Source organism: Bactrocera dorsalis, chromosome 1 (assembly GCF_023373825.1).
Source record: "Bactrocera dorsalis isolate Fly_Bdor chromosome 1, ASM2337382v1, whole genome shotgun sequence".
Taxonomy (NCBI): domain Eukaryota; kingdom Metazoa; phylum Arthropoda; class Insecta; order Diptera; family Tephritidae; genus Bactrocera; species Bactrocera dorsalis.
The window spans coordinates 76,096,739-76,120,477 of record NC_064303.1 but is presented as its reverse complement, the minus strand read 5'-3'; the positions used below and the strand labels follow the sequence as shown (position 1 = coordinate 76,120,477).

Genomic DNA, 23,739 nt, shown 5'->3' with positions numbered 1-23,739 from the left:
TGTATTGAAAAGAGCTTTCGGTTATACATATTTTAATAAGCCAATTTTTCGGAAACAAAAAGCTCTTATTTACTAAAAAGAGTTTTCGGGAACAAATTTTTTCTATTATAATAAAATATACTTATATTTTATTAACTCAAATATTTCTGAATGAACACAGATTCAAAGGAATCTAAAGCAGAATTCTTAAGAATTCCGAAAATGATTAATGACGATAAAAGCCCATGTACACCTGCTGAAGCTACACGCTCTAAGCAAGGTGCTACAAAGCAAAAAAGGGGGAGGGACATTTCTTATATTAAATTCATTTCGGAGAGTGACAGCTTGATTAAATACTGCACTCGATTTGCATCTTCACCGATTCAGGACAACTCTGAATCGGTACTAGAAATAAAAAATAAATCTATTGACAATTTTTGGACACGCCTCCAAGCTGCATACGACGCAATAGTAGAAACTGATGATTCAGATCTACCTGAAAATTTTGAATCCTCGGCTTACGCCAAATACGAAAACTGCTTAGACCGCTATGAAGATACAAAAGCAATGATATCAGATCAATTAAAGCTTATAAAGTCAATTTCACCTACTCCCCACAGTAGAGTAGAGTTACCACAATTGCAAGCCCAAGAGGCAAGTTCAGGCATTCATCTTAAAGTGCCAGCGTGTGATACGGAAATATTTCATGGAGGGTATGAACAATGGCCGTCCTTCCGGGACATGTTTACAGCCGTGTACATAAACCATCCAAAATTGTCACAAGCGCAAAAACTGTATCACCTCCGATACAAAACTAAAGGTCAAGCAGGCGTAATAGTCAAGCAGTTCGCATTGAATGACGACAATTTTAATTTAGCTTGGGAAGCTTTAAGACAAAGGTATGAAAATGAGAGAATATTAGTTGACAAGCAAGTAACGATACTTATGAACTTGCCTAAAATTCAAAGAGAAACCAGTGAAGAATTCATGAAACTAGAATCCACGGTTTCAAACTGTTTGTCGGTTCTATCGACACAAAATATTCCCACTCACAATTGGGATCCTATTCTGATAAACATATGTACCGCCGCATTACCAGAAAAATCATTACTTTTGTGGGAGCAATCGCTCTCATCAAGAAGAAAATGCCCAACGTGGCAGCAGATGAAAGATTTCTTAACTACCCAATACGAAATTGCGTAAAGGGTAAACAAAAAAGTAGTCAGAACTAAAAACGTTCAACAAGACTTAAATCGAAGCTTCAATAAACCCCAAGCCGGAAGCAACAATCATTTAAACAGAAGCTTTTTCAAAGCACAATCGTTCACATCTGAACAAAATAAATTCACGTCATGCGAACTATGTTCTGGAGGGCTTAAGCTAAAAGCTTGCGAAAAATTTAAAAAATTGAATGTGAATGAAAGGAACAACTTTGTCAGGTCAAAAAGACTCTGCACAAACTGCTTGTCCCACTCACACAATCTTAATACTTGCGAAAGCAAATTTAATTGCGTATATTGCCACAAAAGGCATCACTCTATGTTACATCTCAACAACTTTCCCAACACATCTCATAGCAGCGCCTTTTCAAAAAAAGCCACGGGTTTAGTTGCAACAGCAACTCCCGAAACAAAAACTCAAGAAAATTGCCAAGAGACACCCTGTTGTTCAAAGGCATTAAAAACTCAAACGCTACACAGCGAAAATCATAGTAGAGTACTACTACCCACAGCAGTTGTCTCCATCGAGCATCGTGGAGAACTGTTCAAACAAAGAGCCCTAATAGACCAAGGATCGCAACGATCATTCATAGCGTCTAGGGCACAAAATAGGCTAAAACTGCCAACAAAACATGCCAACTATGAAATTACGGGAATGGGCGGAAGAGTAGTACAAAACTCAAGTAAAATCTGCCCCATTACTCTAATTTCCCCCAAAGCGGATAAGCGCATTCAAGCAAATGCTATTGTCTTACCGCAACTAACAAACATGCTTCCAAGCTATCAAATAAATAGCAAGCATTGGGATAAAATTTCACACCTGACACTGGCGGATCCCAACTGCAACACGCCAGCTCAGATAGACATCTTAATAGGCAGCGACCTTATACCGCAAATCATATTAGAAGGTGTTTAAAAAATTTCGAAAACACTACTGGCGCAAAATACCATTTTCGGATGGGTCCTAAGTGGACTAGTTGCGGAACCAGTCACAGCCATGTCAACTCAAGTTGAGGAAATCTCAAACGAGTACCTCAATTCCCACTTGAGAAAATTTTGGGAGTTAGAAGAACTCCCCCCCATTCCAATTACAACACCTGAAGATCAGTATTCCGAAGACTTTTACAAAGCCACAACTACTCGATCAGAAAATGGTCGGTATGTCGTACGACTACCAATAAAACAACAATTTCCAGACACACTCGCCTTAGGTCACTCTCGCACCTCTGCAATACAGCAGTTTCTAAGTATGGAAAAAAACCTACTTAGAAAAGGTGAGCTTAAACAAGTTTATGATGGTGTCGTGGAATAATACCTTCATTTAGATCACATGGAGGAAGTAAGCCCATGTGAAAAAATCTTAAGAGGCAAATATTACTCTTTCTACTTGCCTCATCATGCAGTAGTAAAGCCTGAGAAGAAAACAACAAAAGTTCGAGTTGTCTTCAATGCATCACGATCCACGAGCTCGGGTAATTCCCTAAATGATATTCTATTTACGGGACCCACACTCCAACCAGATTTAATGCTCCTCATATTGAACTGGCGTATATACAAATACGTATTCAATGGGGACGTCGAAACGATGTATCGACAAATACTGGTTCATAAAGATGATCAAGATTTTCAGCGGATTATTTTCCGAAAATCTGCCAATAGTCCACAACGCGACTTTAAATTGAAAACAGTTACCTTTGGCGTAAACTGTGCCCCATATCTAGCCATTCGTACACTACACGAACTGGCAGAAGACACAAAGCCAGAATTTCCACTGGCAACACAAGTCTTAAAAACGCAAACGTATGTAGACGATATCCTGTCTGGAAGCCACAGTCTTCCACAAGCATTCGAGACCTTATCACAGGTAATAAGTGCCCTCAATACCGCAGGGTTTCCTTTAAAAAAGATTACAGCCAATCACCCAAATATTTTAAAAAATATTCCTAAAGACCATTTGTTGGATACTAATTTCCTTATATTTGAAAAGGAAAGTACAACAAAAACACTAGGCATCCAATGGAATGCGATATCGGACCAGTTTTCATACACTACTGAGTCCATATCCGCATTATCCGCTATTACAAAACGCCAAATTCTCTCCTCTGTGGCAAAACTTTTTGACCCCGCAGGATGACTTTCGCCAATTATGATACAAGCGAAAATCCTTATCCAAGAATTATGGCTAGACGGAACCGACTGGGACGAACAGGTGAAACCTCTTCGCTTAGAAAAATGGTCCCAGTTCGCTAATAATTTGAACGACATCTCGAAGATACAAATTCCACGGTGGGTAAACTATTCCCCCGAATACAAAGTGGAACTACACGGTTTCTGCGACGCCTCTGATAAGGCATACTGTGCCACTATTTATGTGCGCACACAAAGCGATATTGCAACCACAAGCCACTTACTGGCGGCAAAAGCAAAAGTCGCACCTCTAAAAACGATAAGTCTACCACGACTTGAACTCTGTGGCGCTCTGCTACTCGCAAAGCTAGCTTCAATGGTACAGACCCACTTAAATATGGTGAAATACAGATTATATTTATGGTCCGATTCCGAGATAGTTCTAGCCTGGTTAGAAAAACCACCACATGCGTGGAAAACTTATATTTCTAACCGAACATCGGAAATACTTGACCTAGTAGGATCAGCCACTTGGCGTCACGTAGCCAGTGCTGACAATCCTGTCGATTTAGGTACAAGAGGATGCAAACCTCTGCATCTTGCCAGCTCCACCCTATGGTGGAATGGCCCCCGATAGTTAACAGAATCTCCCGATTCTTGGCCACAATCGCCCATGCGCAACATACTTGGCCCAGAAAGTCGTAAAATCGACACTTATCATGCAACACTGGATGACAGTGACATCCTTGAACGATTTTCATCGTTCCCCCGAGCCCTCCGGGTAGTTGCCTATATGCTCAAGTTTTTAGAGCGGCTCAAACTTAAAGTTAAAGGAGCAACTTATTTCCATTGCGATAAATTGACGCACCAAGACTTACAAAAAGCAAAGGTCGCTCTTATCGCATCAACTCAAACGCGCTACTTCAGCCGCGATATAGAATTACTAAGAGAATTGAAGCCTATTGATAAAAAAAACTCACTCTTAGTTCTAAACCCATTTCTAGATACGAAGGGTTTACTTCGTGTGAATGGTCGGCTTGCTAATTCAAGCCTAGCGTACAATGAACGCCACCCTATAATCATACCAGAGAGGTGTCCGTTTGCCACTTTATTCATTAGATATATCCACATACTAATGCTCCACGCCGAACATCGCCTCATGCAACATATGGTCCGCCAAGAGCTGTACATACCCCGACTGAAGCCCCAAATAAAGAAGTGCATTTTCATGTGCAAAATCTGCACTATGCATAAGCAGAAAATGCGATCACAGATTATGGCAGCACTTCCACCGGAACGCTGCAATTTTGCTCTGCCTTTCACCACTACAGGTGTAGATTTTGCTGGGCCTTTTATGATTAAGGCATCCATGCTAAGGTCTCCTACCCTCATGAAAGGCTATGTGGCTGTCTTTGTCTGTTTTACGACAAAAGCAGTACACCTTGAGCTATGTACCAGTCTGACCACGGAGGCTTTTCTCGCGGCATTTGCTCGCTTCGTCGGAAGACGTGGCTTTCCATCCAAAATCATGAGCGATAATGGCAAAACATTCATTGGAGCTCAACGAGCCACAGAGAAACAGTTTGTCGATTTCTCTAAACAAATATTACCTGACATCGTACAAAAGTACGCACCCCAAGGTATCAATTGGCAGTTTATCCCCCCAAGCGCTCCACATATGGGTGGCTTATGGGAATCTGCCGTAAAAAGTTTCAAATCTCATTTTAAAAAGATAGCTAACAACCACAAATTTACTTACGAAGAATTCACGACCCTCTTAATTAGAATTGAAGCCGTTCTTAATTCACGGCCTCTCGCTGCACTCTCGCAAGATCCCTCAGACTTTACTGCCCTCACGCCAGGGCATTTTCTTAAAGGAGCGCCCATTCTGGCCACACCTGAGCCAGGCGTGGAGTCGCTTTCCTTATTAAACCGTTGGGAAAGAATTAAAATTCTCCATCATGACTTCAGTCGTCGATGGAAAGATGATTATTTAAAGGACCTCCACAGAAGGTACCGATGGAAAACAACAGAAAATGCGCCTAAGCTTGGAGATTGTGTCTTGATCAATGACGATTGTCTCCCCCCAACCGAATGGCGGCATGGCCGCATAGAGAAGCTCTACTACGGCTCCGACGGTCATATTCGCGTAGTCGATCTCCGCACTCAAACGGGAACACTAACCAGGCCGCTCGTGAAGCTATGCTTTTTGCCAACCGCCGATAAAACCGAAAAGTAAACCGAAAATAACGTAACCGTAATTAATAAACAAAGAAACGAAACATAAATAATGATAAAATGCTCCAATATCAATAACTAGCAACAAAAACCAAAAAAAGGGAGTCGATCCACATGACGACTCACTCGTGCCACATTTCGTGGCACCAATGCCTATATGAATATATATATGTATGTATATATTAATTAAAATCAAATCTTTTAACAGATAACAATGGATGCCGAGATGCCAACTGCGCCCACGCCCACAATACGTTCGGCAGCTACTGTTCCGCGCTCGAAGACTGCACCAGTCGCAGCACCGCGAACCACCATAGCCCCCGCAGCTCCCCGAGCAGTTTCAACGGCTCCACAAAACGACACGCGATCAACGGCTCCGGAACCACCTTAACTCGAATGCGCCCTATGTCGCCGCCGTCATCGGTTGCCACGCTGTGGCATCTTCAAGGGGATGACCCCTCAGCAACGCCAGCAAGTCGCTCAGGCACATGGACATTGCCTGAATTGTCTGGCGCCCACCCATCTTACGCAGGAGTGCACAACGGGCTACCAGTGCCAAGTATGTATGCGTCACCACCATACTCTACTACACCGCACTGGCGTAATCGATGGCGGGCGTCATGATGCTCCTCACAACCGCAATGCCATCAGAAGACCCAAGCGATCGCAACCACGCAGGCCGGCATACCCGACGGAGGGCTCACGGTCCTGGCGTCACCGCAATCCTCCACCGAACCGGAGGCGCCAGCCAAGGCCGCAATCGCGCCGTTCTACAGGCCTCAGCAACGTGGTAGCCACGTTACAACGGCTTCAGAGGCTACTAGGCTAGATACTCGCCTAGGGGGGCCAGGATGTACAAATGAGCATCCTCCCCCGACCTCAACACACACACCACATCGATTCACACTTTCATCACTAACACGCAACCTTCACCACACCACACCTCATCGATTCAAACTTACATCACTAACACGCAATCTTCACCACACCACACCACACTTATAACCCACATTCTACACGAGAACGACACACACCAACACCTATACTCACACACATATGCTGAATAGGATATTCAGCACCAACGGGGATAAAGAAGGACCGATTACCAGATTCAGTTCAGTTCGTTCTACGACATTCGCAGCGATCGGTCCACTCTATCCGCCATTCCTTTTGCGAAATCAACCGCGTCATTACATAGTGAATTATAATCCAGTTTATATTAATTTTCCTTTTAAGGCACAGTGCTTATATAAGGCCATAAAGCCTGGTGCGAATAAAAGCGAGACCAACCGTTGTTCTGCGATATTTAAGTGCGTTTTTTTTAATTTTTGGTAAAGCGAATAAAATTACATACAAGGTGAGTGCACTATTCTAACAAATTGTGTGGATATTTCTAACCACAATTTATCCAAAACGAACCTGTTGTGGTGGTTTGGATCTTTTTGATCCCAGATTGCTGGTTTCAAAAATATTGCACTTATTAAGTCTTCCGTGTCCATCATCGATAAGAGCGAAGAAATTACTGACCTACAATTTCTACGCTCTTATCTATGATAGCCAGCAAAGAGTGAGTTCGCGCGCTACTCCGACATGCACACTTGTATTAAATTACATGTATCAATTTTCTACGCTTCGCTCTCATCGACGCTCTTATCGCTTATCGCAGCTCCGACATGCACGCAGCCTAATAAATATATTCTTGCAACATAGAGAGAGAGGAAGAGTGAAAAGCTAATATTTAAAATTGAAAAAAATGCCATTATTATCGAGCTATGTAGTGTGTATGTATATACATGGTGAGGGACTCAGAGGGGCGAAATGAGGGAAATAAAAAAACCAACAACTGACAGCTAAAATAATTGTGCATTCTGACGTTTCACGGTGTTTTTTTTTGTACCGTGGCAACTTTTGTGAAATAAGTTGGGTTCAACAACACGATACAGTTATTCAATTTGCCGCAATTGTGTACATTTCTTTGTTGGATTCAATCGGCGAAGTTTTGAGGACGCGCTTTTCTAAAGAAGTATTGGATAGATTTCAACTGAGTTTGCTGCTTCCAAAAAATATATGGACTTTGAAAACCAACGATAGAATCAAAATCTTTTGGATTTTTTTTTTCAACATTCCTTTTTTTATTGGATCTGCTTGGTAAAGCCTAACAATAAGTATTCAAATCAAATGGTTGGGCTTTTCTTGGTAGAACGTTGCTCTCTAATAGGCTGGTAGACCACTTCTTTCAGACATAGGATGTTCGCGAAGTTTAGAAATATATCTCATACTGCTGTCCTCTATATCCTTATTTACCATAGGAATATCAAAATCTTCATGAATGTTTTTATTACGCATGTTCCATGGTGAACCCGGGATTGTTCTAAGCGTTTTGGGGTTTCGACTCGGTTTTATGATTTCAAAGTATAACAATACTTTGTTGTCTAGGCTAAGTTTAGAATTTTTGTGTAAAAGCCAATTTAAATTTGATACTCTCAACTCCATGCAAGTTATTTTACTCGCTATGTGTTTTCGCCACGTGAGCCTTTGATTCAGGTGAATCCCAAAATAAGTTACTTCATTCCCTTGGCGTATTAGGACATTGTTTATTTTAACTGTCCGATTCGTTTCTGGTCTTACTGAGAATGTAACATGCTTGCATTTCTGCTTACTAATATTTATACGCCAAGCCCTAGCCATTCTTCGACAAATGTTAAGTGCTGCTTTAATACTCTTGATGCTCTGATGGGGCATTTGCTGCGGCTTACTAGAGCTGTGTCATCCACGAAAGTGGATGTTAATACATTAGTAGCTGTTGGAATGTCTGCTGTCCCTGAGGTACACCAGCTTATTACTCGTTCTTCTGGTATGAAGTCTGCTACTTTAACTGTAATTTTCCTGTTTCCAAAGTTTTATACAGTTCGTAAGGTAAAACTTTTTTGATTTTCCATAAAAGGCCTTTATGCCAGACTTTATTGAACGCCTGAGCTACATCTAGAAAAAATCTGAATAGTACTCTCTGTTCTCGAATGCTTTCTTGATTTCATTGGTAATTCTATTTACTTGCTCTACAATGCCATGTTTAGCACGAAAACCGAATTGGTGCGTTGGTATTATATTATTTTCTTGGAGGAAAGGAGGCATCCTTAATAGTAACACTTGTTTTTATGTTGCCAATATACATATGTAGCTGCATTAGTTATTACATCATTAAATTCTCTTATACTTTCGCCAATGTCTCTTCCTGTATTTATTTTGCAATCAATATTGATATGGCAACTGATTATTTTCTATACTTCAATCAGTTAGTTTCATGAGATGTTAGATAAAATTCTGGCTCAAATATCATGGGCTTTTAGTGTAACTTTATTAGTACAGGTGAATGATCAGATCTGGTATTATTTTTTTTATCACTAGGCCAATATGTCGGCTTACTAGGAGATATTAATCCAGATTATTATTCTTATTCAAAATGCTGTAATACAGCTGTCGTTCTTTCGGAGTAATATGACGTGAGCCCCAGTACGTGTGTTTTGCGTTGTAATCTCCACCTACTAGAAATCTTTGACCTGGCGTTCCAAAAGAGTGCTTCTTCGAATGGTTGGTTGGTGATACAAGTTTACAGCAGGCATTAGGAACCTTGTCAAAAAGGTCGCGCAGAGTTTGGGTGAATCTGCTTCACAGGTATGCATAATTGCGTAATTAACTATTAATTTATTTACTTAGTTATGTGCTTTTAGACGACACTCAAACCTTTCCAATTTGCTGGTGTGACGTAAAATAACGTAACATTCTGTGTATATTTACATAGGTACTTGATTAAGTTGTATAAAATGTGCGTCGCTTGGCCAATCACACTACATTGGCAGAGCCTTTGCAAATACGATTCAACAACACCATGTTTGCAACCATTATGCTAATTGTTCGTTTAATGGCCATTTATAAATAAAGAACAGTTTTTACAGTCACTTCAATCCAGAACAATAAAATATATCACAAAATGTTGGGTGAACACTTTGAACAACAAATGCACCAACTTTTTGTACAGCATTTGCAGACGAGCAATTAACTACTGTAAGTATAATGTTGCTGAACATATTTATTTTCAAGTGTTTGCCTTTAGTTCACCAACGCGGAGGCTTTGAAGAAATTATTGGGTATGATTTACACAAAAAGTCAGGCCATTGCGACGAGTCCGTCGGCGGAATCTGTGAAAAAAGAGCGATTTACCAATGCCTGAAGGTGTTATATCAAAACTTGACAAAATATATTGGTGACAATTTAGAATAAAGTGAGAGAATGTAAGTTAACAATAATTACTTAATAGTAATTAATAATTACTAAATAGCCTATTATCATTCCACAGGTATACATGTGTAGTCATTAAAGTCTCAACTCTGAGGGTACTGGACTTTATCTACTTCAAAGCAAGATTTATCACAGTGTGTTTTGAAAGCGAAGCCAAGAAATTTGCATAACTCTCTTGCGTGAGTGTCAGCTGGAGCGCAGCAGACATTTGAGACAAAAAGTAAATAAATTTGTAGAATTAATTCTTCTTCTTCTTCTTTACTGGCGTAGACACCGCTTACGCGATTATAGCCGAGTCAACAACAGCGCGCCAGTCGTTTCTTCTCTTCGCTACGTGGCGCCAATTGGATATTCCAAGCGAGGCCAGGTCCTTCTCCACTTGGTCCTTCCAACGGAGTGGAGGTCTTCCTCTTCCTCTGCTTCCCGCGGCGGGTACTGCGTCGAATACTTTCAGAGCTGGAGTGTTTTCATCCATCCGGACAACATGACCTAGCCAGCGTAGCCGCTGTCTTTTAATTCGCTGAACTATGTCAATGTCGTCGTATATCTCGTACAGCTCATCGTTCCATCGAATGCGATATTCGCCGTGGCCAACGCGCAAAGGACCATAAATCTTTCGCAGAACTTTTCTCTCGAAAACTCGCAACGTCGACTCATCGGTTGTTGTCATCGTCCAAGCCTCTGCACCATATAGCAGGACGGGAATTATGAGCGTCTTATAGAGTTTGGTTTTTGTTCGTCGAGAGAGAACTTTACTTTTCAATTGCCTACTCAGTCCGAAGTAGCACCTGTTGGCAAGAGTAATCCTGCGTTGGATTTCCAGGCTGACATTGTTAGTGGTGTTAACGCTGGTTCCAAGATAGACGAAATTATCTACAACTTCAAAGTTATGACTGTCAACAGTGACTTGGGGGCCAAGTCGCGAGTGCGACGACTGTTTGTTTGATGACAGGAGATATTTCGTCTTGCCCTCGTTCACTGCCAGACCCATTTGCGTTGCTTCCTTGTTCAGTCTGGAGAAAGCAGAACTAACGGCGCGGGTGTTAAGACCGATGATATCAATATCATCGGCATACGCCAGCAGCTGTACACTCTTATAAAAGATTGTACCTGCTCGGTTCAGTTCTGCAGCTCGAATAATTTTCTCCAGCAGCAGAGTGAAGAAGTCGCACGATAGGGAGTCGCCTTGTCTGAAACCTCGTTTGGTATCGAACGGCTCGGAGAGGTCCTTCCCGATTCTGACGGAGCTTTTGGTGTTGCTCAACGTCAGCTTACATGCTTACATAGCCGTATTAGTTTTGCGGGGATACCAAATTCAGACATCGCGGCATAAAGGCAGCTCCTTTTCGTGCTGTCGAAAGCAGCTTTGAAATCGACGAATAGGTGGTGAGTGTCGATTCTCCTTTCACGGGTCTTTTCCAAGATTTGGCGCATGGTGAATATCTGGTCGGTTGTTGATTTACCAGGTCTGAAGCCACACTGATAAGATCCAATCAGATTGTTGACGGTGGGCTTTAATCTTTCACACAATACACTCGATAGAACCTTATATGCAATGTTGAGGAGGCTAATCCCACGGTAGTTGGCGCAGATTGTGGGGTCTCCTTTTTTATGGATTGGGCAGAGCACACTTAGATTCCAATCGTTGGGCATGCTTTCGTCCGACCATATTTTACAAAGAAGCTGATGCATGCTCCTTATCAGCTCTTCGCCGCCGTATTTGAATAGCTCGGCCGGCAATCCGTCGGCCCCTGCCGCCTTGTTGTTCTTCAGGCGGGCAATTGCTATTCGAACTTCTTCATGGCCGGGTAATGGAACGTCTGCTCCATCGTCATCAATTGGGGTATCGGGTTCGCCTTCTCCTGGTGTTATGCGTTCACTGCCATTCAGCAGACTGGAGAAGTGTTCCCTCCATAATCTAAGTATGCTCTGGGCATCGGTAACTAGATCACCTTTGGGGGTTCTACAAGAGTATGCTCCGGTCTTGAAACCTTCTGTAAGCCGCCGGATTTTTTCATAGAATTTTCGAGCATTACCCCTGTCGGCCAGCTTATCAAGCTGTTTGTACTCACGCATTTCGGCCTCTTTCTTCTTCTGTCTGCAAATGCGTCTCGCTTCCCTCTTCAACTCTCGGTATCTATCCCATCCCGCACGTGTTGTGGTCGATCGTAACGTTGCGAGGTAGGCAGCCTGTTTTCTCTCCGCTGCGCCACGGCACTCCTCGTCGTACCAGCTGTTCTTTTGCACTTTCCGAAAGCCAATGGTTTCGATTGCAGCTGTACGTAAGGAGTTTGAAATGCCGTCCCACAGTTCCCTTATACCGAGTTGTTGACGAGTGCTCTCAGAGAGCAGGAGTGCAAGCCGAGTAGAAAATCTTTCGGCTGTCTGTTGTGATTGCAGCTTATCGACGTCGAACCTTACTTGTGTTTGTTGGCGTGCGTTTTTTGCTGCACAGAGGCGGGTGCGAATTTTGGCTGCAACAATATAGTGGTCCTAGTCGATGTTAGGACCTCGGAGCGCACGCACATCTAAAACACTGGAGACGTGTCTTCCGTCTATCACAACATGATCGATCTGGTTGGTGGTTTTTCGATCCGGAGACAGCCAGGTAGCTTGATGAATCTTCTTATGCTGGAATCTAGTACTACAGATAACCATATTTCGGGCCCCGGCGAAGTCGATCAGCCTCAACCCATTTGGGGATGTTTCCTAGTGGAGGCTGAATTTACCGACCGTAGTGCCAAAGATACCTTCTTTGCCCACCCTGGCGTTGAAGTCGCCAAGCACGATTTTAACATCGTGGCGGGGGCATCTCTCATAAGTGCGCTCCAAGCACTCATAAAAAGCATCTTTGGTCACATCGTCCTTCTCTTCCGTCGGGGCGTGGGCGCAAATCAGCGATATGTTGAAGAACCTTGCTTTGATGCGGATTGTGGCTAGACGTTCATTCTCCGGAGTGAATGATAGTACTCGGCGACGGAGTCTCTCTCCCACCACGAATCCAACACCAAACTTGCGCTCCTTTATATGGCCACTGTAGTAAATGTCACAAGGACCTACTCGTCTCTGTCCTTGTCCCGTCCATCGCATTTCTTGGACGGCGGTGATGTCAGCCTTTATCTTTACGAGGACATCTACCAGCTGGCCAGCGGCACCTTCCCAATTAAGGGACCGGACATTCCAGGTGCATGCCCTCAAATCATAGTCCTTATTTCGTTTGCCGTGGTCGTCATCAAAAGGGGGGTCTCTCGTCCGAGGCTGTTTTTTTCTTTTCATTGGGGGGTGTTTTTTACGTGGCGGGTCCCAAACCCAGCGCACAACCCTATGCAGGGGATTTTTCGCCTTCTCACGTTAGCTCGCCTTCAAACGGATGTTCTTAGGCTACCCAGAGGATACTTGGTCAAAGACCGGAAGTCGTGAGCTGCTTGAGTCATATGTAAAAGAATCGTTTCTGGCCACTCCCAAGTGAATGGCGATCAGAGAACTTTCCTCACTTGCGTGAACTTCTACACATGACTCCATCCTCTCACGTTTTAATTCCCATAGTTGTAATCACAAAATTTTTGTATGTTTTGTAGAAATATCACATAAAAAGCATATTTCCCGATTTCACAAGATATTTACGGAAATATATTGTATCGAAAAAGCAAATAATTTTTTTTTTTTTTGAAAGTGTCACACTGGTATAGCCCCTTAATAGACTAAGAACGTCCTGGGCTGCCTTACTTGATAAAGATTGCTACGAACATAAAAAATCTTCACAGAATCTTTGAGAGTCACTCAGGCAGTCAAATCAAAAATTTAAATTCTGTTTGAATACAATAGAAATAACTAAGTTTTGCGTTTTTACGACTGGTGATGAAGAATAGATCTATTGCGGCAACCATAACCTTTAACTTAAGAGGTCAAATTTCGAAACGTAGATTTAGAGGTAGTAGTAAATTTTACACCATTTTGATTGTTAAAATTTATTAGAGATTTTTTTATTATAATACTTACAAATTTCATCAAACTGATTTAAATTAATTCTAATTACTGTATTTGGAAAGAAAATTTTAAACTCTTTGTATTTTTTTGAAAAATTTGTCGTTTATTTTAGAAGCCTTTTTTAGGATTATGAGAAAATCAAAACACAAGGTGTAAAATTTACTACCACGTCATTAGTTAAAGGATAAACGCAAAAATCATGGGTTAAACTTGACCAATCAGCCAAAGCCGAATTACTATGATTTACTTTAGTTATTTAATACTAATAGCTCTAAATTTATTTAATAATTGTTGTCAAATTACCTCACAAATGCATAAATTGTGTGAATATTAAGAATTAGTAAATTGATGATTTAGTATTGTAAATTATACAAAGTATAACATTAAAAATTATATATGAGCCATACCTAAGCTGTTTACCAAAAACAAAATGTTAATATAGTAAATACCACACACAAATGTTGATAAACAATTGATTGTAAGAAAAAAATTCAGTGTGTAATGTATATATCGTCACCTAAAATGCAAAATAACTTTACAAAATTTAACACATAATAAAATAGAACATGAGTGAAAAAAATTTCAAATATTGGTTAAAACCGGGTTATATCTGATAGCAGAACCTAAAAATGTTGGACATATGTACTTATATGTCTGAAATTCGAAATAGTGGATCGTAATCAATGAAACACTCAATTTCGAATTTTTTGATCATACGTTATTTTGCATTTTAGGTGACGATATGTATAAATGTTAATATTTAAAAGTTAATCTAAAACAATTACTAAAAATGGGTAAAAATTATTGTAAGAAAAATTCCAAACAAGCAAAGCAAGTGTCGCGATGACCGTTGCAACAGTTTTCTGTGGCCAATGAATAACAAAACAAATAACCTATCGATCAGTTTTCTGTAACACATGGATGACCATAACAATAACCAAACAAACTATTTCCTGTGAAAGATGGCTAATCAAACAGATGTCCAAAATCAATGAGGGAGAGTGAGTAAGCTAATCACACCGACGTGTAGAGAAAGAGGAGAAATGGTTATTTATTTCCGAGGCTAGAACAAAAATAACCTAACGGATAACGAAGGCATTAATTACTGGCAACCTATCGGTGGCTAGTTACTTAACTTAACTCGTCTTTTATTTATATAGCCGTAAGGTTTAAGTCACCACCTCGATTTTTTAGGGATATTATTGTAGCTTGTAACTGCCCTGTAACATGAGATTCTAATGCGTGGTAGCGTAATCGTTTTCTAACCAACACTGCTATTCCACCGTGCGCCTTTTCATCCAGGTGGTTTGTAACATAGAGTCTTAGGTATCCAGAAATTATTTTTATTCGTAAGATGACTTTCTTATAATATCATTGGTTAACATCGTTGGCATTCCATATAATTTAATTAAATTTTCAAAACGCTTATTTTTTACTTAAAAAAACTTGCAGCATTTGGTTTTTGTGCTTTGATTATCTCTTAAATCATATTTTGCATTGTAGAGATAAATTGTGTCGTACTTGTTCATTGGGTTAGTTTGAAAATCATAGTTTCAACGCTTCCATTTGGTTGGTTTTGCGGCAATTGCATTTGTGCAGTGTTGCCATTCACCTCGTTTGCATAGCTCCTTTGTGTAGCGCTGTCTTTAAGATTTACTGGTTTTGAAATATGGACGGGGATTTCAATATTTTCATTACGAGAGATACTCAACATTTGGTTACGACGTGCTTGAAAACCGGCAGGCAATTTCGTTTTTATATCTTTATATACAGGGCAACCCCTTTAGTTTGCAGTGTGATTTCCTCCACCATTACTACACATTTTTTAAATCCTCTTTTTGAAGAGTACATTTTGATGTGGGACCATACACCACGCAGACATTTCGTATAGTGCAAAATGATTTGGTGTGTCCAGCCAGAGAACTTAAAAGTAGAGAGAAGGTGCAGGTTCGACTGCGAACATTCGTTAGATTTTTATTAGGGAATTTGCCGGATTCGTTAACATTGCGAGTCTGATTTCGCCCCGCAATTTTAACATTTTTTACCATTCTCTCACATATTCTAAGCGAGAATATGAAGAGAATATGTATTCACGGCATATGATGACGTGGCATATATGTACATGTCGAAGCAGAAAATATGAAGAGACTCGCAACGAAGAAATTCGTTTTGCTTGTTTATATTTTGTTTCATTTTGACACCGAAAAATGTGTACAAAATACATGATGTTCTCTGTCTCACATACGCAAGAATATGAAGAGACATAAATATCTGTATGCATGAATATGAATATGAAGACATATGTAAACATATGCATGCATTGAATATGAATATGAAGACATAAACATATGCATGCTACTCCTTATGATCTCCCAACTTTGTGATATTTTCATGCTTCAATTTTTCAAATTAGGAATCGCAATGTATGCAAATATATACATATGTTTTGAGTTTTGCCATCGGCAATTGAATATTGACATGTAAACATAATTATGATATGAGTATAATTTTGTATGAATGCATACATAGTAATATTTAATCAATTTGGACTTGCATATTTAATAATTTTCTTTGATTTTTACATAATATACCATACTAATAAATATTTTTGTATTATATTTCCTACTAATAGAAATTAAATTTATCACAACAATATATGCATACATATGTACATACATCATATTAACGTATGTCTCTGCACATGCTCATATCATAATCTTATTATCTGCTCATATGACTGCATGTATACGCATGTGCGCGTTCAGAAATTCATATCATGATTTTATCACTTACATATCAATATATTACATGTGCGCGCATTGATCTGTATGTTCATATATTCTTATATGTACATATATTTGTATACACTTGCGAACAAATAATGCACAAGCATACAAACATACATATGCGTACACATGTGAATATGTCACCAACAAAAAATTGAAGCATTGTTCTATAAAAACAATAACTGCTCAAATAGAAGAAGCATCACAAGTCAATATGGCAGCCGAATTGGCGAAGCCCAAATGTAGTAAATTCTACAACAAAAACGATTTCATTCATAAACGCAGGCGCATATGCCACAAGCGACCGCGCTTCATTCATATAAACAGACGCCGTAACATCTCCCCGAGCATGCCTTTGCCTACAAGCGTCTTCTCGCGACGATGGCAAAAGCTAAAAATCATAAATTGAACATCTTTCTGATGCTTCTTCACAGAAAGAAGTGACAAAAGTGGCAACAACGGAGTTGTCGATTTATAATATTCAATTCTAAAATATTTTTCCGTAGCTCGCAAAAATCACCGTCGATATGTAAGCAAGTTCATACAGCAGCATACATATTTACGCACGTTTGTAGGCGAAGCTGTTACAGCGGCAAGGGAAGCGGTAACAATCGGCAATCGTTTGTTAGTTTCTTTCGCGTCTCGTCGCGTCAGTGCTTCGACAGATTGATGTGCTGAACACATAGAACTCGATAGACTGCAAGCGCCATCTGAATCTGATATTGAAATACACACATTCTTATGGACACAGTTATTTAGACAGCTGCACAACTACACAACTGTGTCCATATGAACGTGTATATTTTAATATTTGACAGATGTCGCTTGCGGTCATCCCCGCTCAATGTGTTCAGCATTTGACCCTTTGACAAAACGCCATTGGTTGACCGTGAAGACGGAGATGCGAAAGATGCGTGCGACACTTGTTGTTATGAATGCATGTACATATGTATGTGGCTCGTATTTGTGTTCGTAAACATACAGGCAAATGTGCCAAAGAAATAATATACATATGTACATATGCATGTGTCATAGAAATTCTTTTGGTACAAATGTGGAAATGATAACGAAATAATGCGAATATGCATATTTCATGAAGGTCATCGATTTTCTTTGAAGAAATGAAGATCATTTTGCACATCTTCAATTTGTAATAGTCGAAATAAATATTAATTAATTTAAACATTAAAAAATAAAAATAAAGAGAAATAACATTAAAATAATTTTCCCTTATTTTTCCTGATTTTGTAAAAAAAATTAAAATTTTTACCATTTTTCGGAAAAAAATGGTTCATTTGATACAAAGTAATCACGCATATGTGACAATGGTTCATTAATTCAATATAAGCATGCATATGTGAAAATCACGCATATGTGACAATCGTTCACATAATACAACATAAGCGTGCATATGTCACTCAGAGAATGCTTTTGTATATTTTGTATATTTTTCTACGAAGCAAATTCTCTTTATTTATTTTCAGTCATTTACATATATTTCTGCCACTCCATGTGCTAAATTATGCTAAATAGCAGCGAGCACGGCGAATTCCCTAATAAAAATCTATCAGCTCTGTTAGCCGCGCAATCGAACCATCATACAGATTTCGATTTGCACCTTCTCTATGTTTTTAGTTTCTCTGTCACTGCTGCTTTTGCTGACTGCTTGCTTTGCTTAATTTCCATTTTAGCTGATCGCTGCGATAACTCATCATCGCCGTTATATTTGTTTTTGCCAGGCGTTGCTGAAGTAGGCATTTAAGGAATGGATACGGTTTTGCTGGTGAGGCTGTGAACAACTCATTATTGTTTTCTTTTTTTGTTTTTCTTTTATTTATTTGTTACTTGCACTATTTGTTTATATTTTTACATTTGTGTGCACTTATTTTTATCCGATTATTTATTTTTATCTTATTATTGTTGATTTTTGACTTTTTGCAAAATCTGAATACACGGAGCGAATTACAAAACACGTCTGTACACCTTGAACGCTAAGGATATCTTTTGGATAATGGCAACGACGTGGGACATTTGAAACTCAAAGGTGAACTTGATCAATAGCAGTACCATGGGGGGCAAAAGCAAAAGTCAAAAGACAAAAAGTTTCCGACTACTACACTAAAGTGCCCTGGAGACGATCAAATAATTGCGTCAAACATTTTAATTGTGTTGGTGTCGTCGGCTCTCGTCGGCTACACGTACGCTACACCGACTTGTTGTCGGCTCTGTTTGATGAAAATCAAAAATTTTTGATATTTCTATTTGACGGACGATAATTTGATCGTCTCCACTCATGTTTGACAAGCATGACTCATTTTCAGTGAAGACTTCAAGCGAAGAGGACATACATACTTGCGGAAAAGTGAAGTGAAGAAGAAAAAAGTTAAGTGAAATAAGCGTAAAATTTTAAAATAAATAAAATCAAATCAAATAAATTAAAATAATAAAATAATTAAAGTTAAATCAAATAAAATAAAATAAATAAAATAAAATAAATAAAATAAAATAAAATAAAATAAATAAACTAAAATAAAATAAAATAAAATCAAAACAAATCAAATAAATTAAAATAATAAAATTTTTCATTTTTTTTTTCATAAGAATTGCAGCACATGCCAATAAAAGATAATCATCATCCCACGATGACATGACGACCGTTCGCTACAAGATCAAAAATAAACTGATGTTTGACGTATTAATTTGAACGTTTGCGGGCAACACACGATTGAACATCACTAACACATATGCACTGTTTGACGCAATTATTTGATCGTCTCCAGGGCACTTAAAGCGTTGCAGAATTGCGACGGAGACTTATACCCCATACAGTTTTCTTCGCTTATTCTGCACACTTCCTGTGACAAATGCAAGCTCTGAACATTTTTATTCGATACTTCGCCGCATGAAAACGTGCCTCAGGACGAACATGTTTCAAGCTAGATTGATCGCCCGGCGATGCTGCACACGCATCATTACATATACATAAGTCTCTGCAAAAGAAGCTCTCGAAAAATTCTCAAAACTTGTTTTGTTTTTGTAAAATTTTTCTATTCAATATACTAACTGGTATTATACGAGTACATTGCAATAAAGTATGTCACCCGCATATCTACTACTTATAATGTGTTTTTTCTATTTAGTAGCATTTGATATTAGAAGGTCGATTTGAAAACTTTCACCATGATACGAGGGCTGCTATATATATCTCTGGCCTAATAATGAAAATAGGAATTTTTATTATTAAAACTGTATAAAGACTATTATATTTAATATAATAATCTTCGTTTCAAGTAAGTGTTTACAAAATTTCTTCACAAAATTCCTATGAATCACGACAACGTCGGCTATGTTGATACTTTTGTTTATTTTGCAGTGCTTTATTATTGAATACCATATATAAAAAAATAAATAAAAAAAATTGAAAGTCGGAAATAAGCCACGTTCCCATTTTTATTTTCTGGAGTGAACATCACAAAATTCTTCAATTTCTGAGTAACATGCAAATACGGAGGACGAAAAGAGTTTCAGTTTCCATGTAGTTTTTATACCCTGAACAGGGTATATTAAGTTTGTGACGAAGTTTGTAACACCCAGAAGGAAGCGTCGGAGACCCTATAAAGTATATACATATACTTAGCCATGTCCGTCTGTCTGTATATTTACGAACTAGTCCCTCAGTTTTTAAGATATCGTCTTGAAATTTTGCAGACGTCATTTTCTCTTCAAGAAGCTGCTCATTTGTCGGAATGGCCGATATCGGACCACTATAACATATAACTGCCATACAAACTGAACGATCGAAATCAAATGCTTGTATGGAAAACTTTCACATTTGACAAGATATATTCACGAAATTTAGTATATTTTATTTTATAAAGCAATAATGTAATCTCCGAAGAAATTGTTCCGATCGGTTAACTATAGCATATAGCTGCCATACAAACTGAACGATCGGAATCAAGTTCTTGTATGGACAACTTTCACATTTGACAAGACATATTCACGAAATTTGGTATAGATTATTTTTTAAGCCAACAATATAATCTCCAAAAAAATTGTTCAGAACGGATTACTATGGCATATAGCTTCCAAACTGATATATATATAAATTAATTAAAATTGTGTTTTTGATAAAATAATATAACTGCCGCAGTTAGCCAAGGATTTCCTCTGCTAATGGTAGGCACCTTGTCGCGGTGCAGAGGCTAAGTCGCAAGGCATACTCGGCGCCCCCCAACCGGTGTGGACGGTGCTGAATGGCGCCATCCAGGCAGGTTGTCGGGCGCCGCATGCGGGCGGCGACCAAGGACTACCACCTCCTAATCCGGGGTGTCATGCGACCCGTGCCCATTGGATGATTTGAACATTCGGCTGTATTCTAACGGAGCCTCCCCAACACCGGGCCGAATTGGGGTGTAACTGTGGCCTTACCGCGCCAAGGGGCTCTGGCGTGGCGGACTCCCTAGTTCCCCATTTAACAAGAAGACCCGACAGCTCACCTCGTTGAGCCAAGGGTCGTAAAAACAAGATGGATACAAATACAAAAACAAAAACAACAACAACAACGAATAAAGAGGAATCGACAACGCAACGAAATAGGACTACGGATACGGAACACGACAGGGAGAAGGTAAGAGCAGGAGGAGCAGCTGGAGGCCGGGGAGGTCAGGGAGCTAAACGGAAGTTTAACTACCTTGATGCTCTCTCGCCAGAGGCGCGGGCGCTGTTCGAGGAGCATGCCAGGGAGGACGATGACGACATGCCCTCTAGCAGCGGCGCCCGCCGCTCAACAGACGTCAAGACAGCGGATGCAGCACAAAGCACCACCAGGACCCACCGAAACAGGCCAAGCCACTCTGACTCGGGAGAGTCGCATCGGGCAGAGGCCGGTGGCGCACGCAGAAGGAGAAGGAGGCGCAGGAGGGGAGGGCAGAGATCTCTCCCAATGGTGGACAGACCCGGCGGGTACGATGACCCCCGGAAGAAGGCCATGAGCGGTGCCTGCCTCAAGTGGTATCTGCGGTACCTCCGGGATGGGATGACCCCCGAAGCGGCGGAATCCCTAGCCAAGCGACGGTACGCGGATACTGCGATATCCCCAACAAGGGAACGCGGCGAGGCAGTGTCGGAAAGTGCGCAAGGCAGCCGGTCTATAGACCGTGGCCAGGTTAGTGTACCACTGACCGAAACGCGCGGTGACGGGAAGGCGGTCACCTTTGCAGAGGCCGTGAAGTGGAAGAGCGGTCAACTTACACCACAGGCGCCCCCCAGTTCGAAAAGGCCGAGGGACAGCAGCAGGAGAACCGAAGGTCAATCATCAGCACCGGCTCCCCCCCGGGTGAAGGAGGGGCGGCGCAGGTATGTGGACGCTGTCAAAAGCATCCGCATGGCTGTACTGCCTTAAGACTACCCGGCGGTGTCGTTGGAGTCGGAGCAGCTCACGGTGCTCCAAAACCTCCTCCTAGAAGAGGTAGCCGGCGGAGCTGAATACGCGGCATCCTTCCTCGGGGTTGAATTCAGAGGGGGAATGCTACAGGTGGACTGCAATGACCAGGCGTCCGCCGACTAGCTGCGGGAATTTACCCCAAAGCTAAGTGGCTGGACCGATCCAGTCCTCTGTGCAAAAAGGGCGGAGGACCTGCCAGTTATGCACAGAATGACGGTGTTCCTCCCCCGAAGCGATGACAAGCCGTACCAGTTTGCCCTGAACTTAATAAAGAACCAAAACCGGGGCCTTAGCATCGCGGCCTGGCGAATTGTCAGTAGCCAGCTGGAGGACAAAGAAGAGCTACGAGGTTGGAGACTGTACCTGTACATAGAGGACGAATCGTACAGGTACATACGTGCAGCAAGCTTCCGCCTGTTTTACAGGTTCAGCATGGTGGTCATGAGGCCGCATAAATCAGTGACTACAGGAAGCAAGGAGGACGGGAAGACTGCCACCCAGCCGAGTGGTAGCGCGTCAACACGAACAGAAACGATGGTAAGCAAGGCGATGGAGAAGATGCAGGTGGACGCCGTGGCAAAGCAACCGGGCGTGAGCAGGGTTGAGCAGACCACGAAGGTCGCTACCGCTGACGTCCTGGATGCCCATGAAACCGAGCTACCCTCCACCCAGGAGCTCCTCGAGGGACTAGAGGACCCAGTGTACAGCAGCGCGAACGACGGAGGGGATGTGGACATGCCCCCCCTCGAGCCACTACCTTAATGGCCGTCGACGTGGAAGTTGCCCAAGTGAACCTGCATCACGCGGTGGGGGCCTCAGCAGTGATTGCGAGCAGGTTCACAGCGAATAAATTGGGCGTTCTGTTGATCCAAGAACCATGGGTCTACAAAGGAGAGGTCAAAGGCCTCAAGACGGAACAAAACAAGGTAATCTGGGACATCTCCAGCGAGAGGCCTAGATCGTGCATAGTGGTCAGGAATAATGTCAATTTCTTCTGCATTTCAGAGTTCCTGACGCAGGATTTGGTAGCAGTACAGGCCAGAGACTGGGAGGGCAAAAGCTTCGTCCTGGCATCAGCCTACTTCCCAGGGGAGACAGCAGCAGCACCCCCTGAGGGAGTGATTGGGCTCGTGGAGTACTGCAAGAGGTACAGGCTGCCCCTCATCATAGGATGTGATGCGAATGCTCACCACGTGGAATGGTGGAGCACGGATTGTAACGCAAGGGGTGAGTCTTTACTAGAGTATGTACTAGGTAGTAGTTTAGCAATTGAGAACGTGGGTTGTGAACCCACCTTTATAACTATAAGCAGGAGGGAGGTGCTGGACATCACCTTCCGCAGCGAGCATGCTAACGGATGGGTCTCAGGGTGGAGGGTTTCAGCGGAGCCCTCCCTGTCAGACCACAGAATAATAAGGTTCGCACTGAAGGTGGAGGTCAGGCAACTTCCCCCGAGACGCAACCCTCGCAGAACAAACTGGGGTGTTTTCAGGGAAAAACTAAAGGACGGGTTACAAAGGCAGAATCAGATCGATGATAGCGTCACGGGCCTGGGGATAGAGAGCAGGGTGTTGGCACTAAATGAGTCAATCACCAAAGCCTACAATGATAGTTGTCCCCAAATAGTGCCCACAGACAGACGTAACTGTCCCTGGTGGAC

General features: G+C 41.3%; 1 protein-coding gene across 4 annotated transcripts; it reads left to right on the top strand.

The window, feature by feature from the left end:
- The first annotated feature begins 4,144 nt into the window (after window positions 1-4,144).
- LOC125776989 (uncharacterized) lies at window positions 4,145-10,406 on the top strand. Of its 4 annotated transcripts, none has more exons than XM_049450642.1 (5): window positions 4,145-8,930; window positions 9,039-9,236; window positions 9,293-9,626; window positions 9,676-9,853; window positions 9,919-10,406. In XM_049450642.1, exon 1 carries the CDS (start codon window positions 4,462-4,464, stop codon window positions 5,563-5,565), a length of 1,104 nt encoding a protein of 367 aa, XP_049306599.1. In that variant the 5' UTR covers window positions 4,145-4,461; the 3' UTR covers window positions 5,566-8,930; window positions 9,039-9,236; window positions 9,293-9,626; window positions 9,676-9,853; window positions 9,919-10,406. The 4 variants fall into 4 exon arrangements, with proteins under 4 accessions (XP_049306599.1, XP_049306598.1, XP_049306600.1 ...); XM_049450641.1 differs by having other exon boundaries at window positions 4,145-9,236; window positions 9,919-10,039; window positions 10,131-10,406; XM_049450643.1 differs by having other exon boundaries at window positions 4,145-9,236; window positions 9,364-9,626.
- Window positions 10,407-23,739: the final 13,333 nt, after the last annotated feature.

Excerpts from the sequence above, each read along its gene's own strand:
- LOC125776989 (XM_049450642.1), top strand. The coding sequence starts at position 4,462 with ATGCTCCACGCCGAACATCGCCTCATGCAACATATGGTCCGCCAAGAG.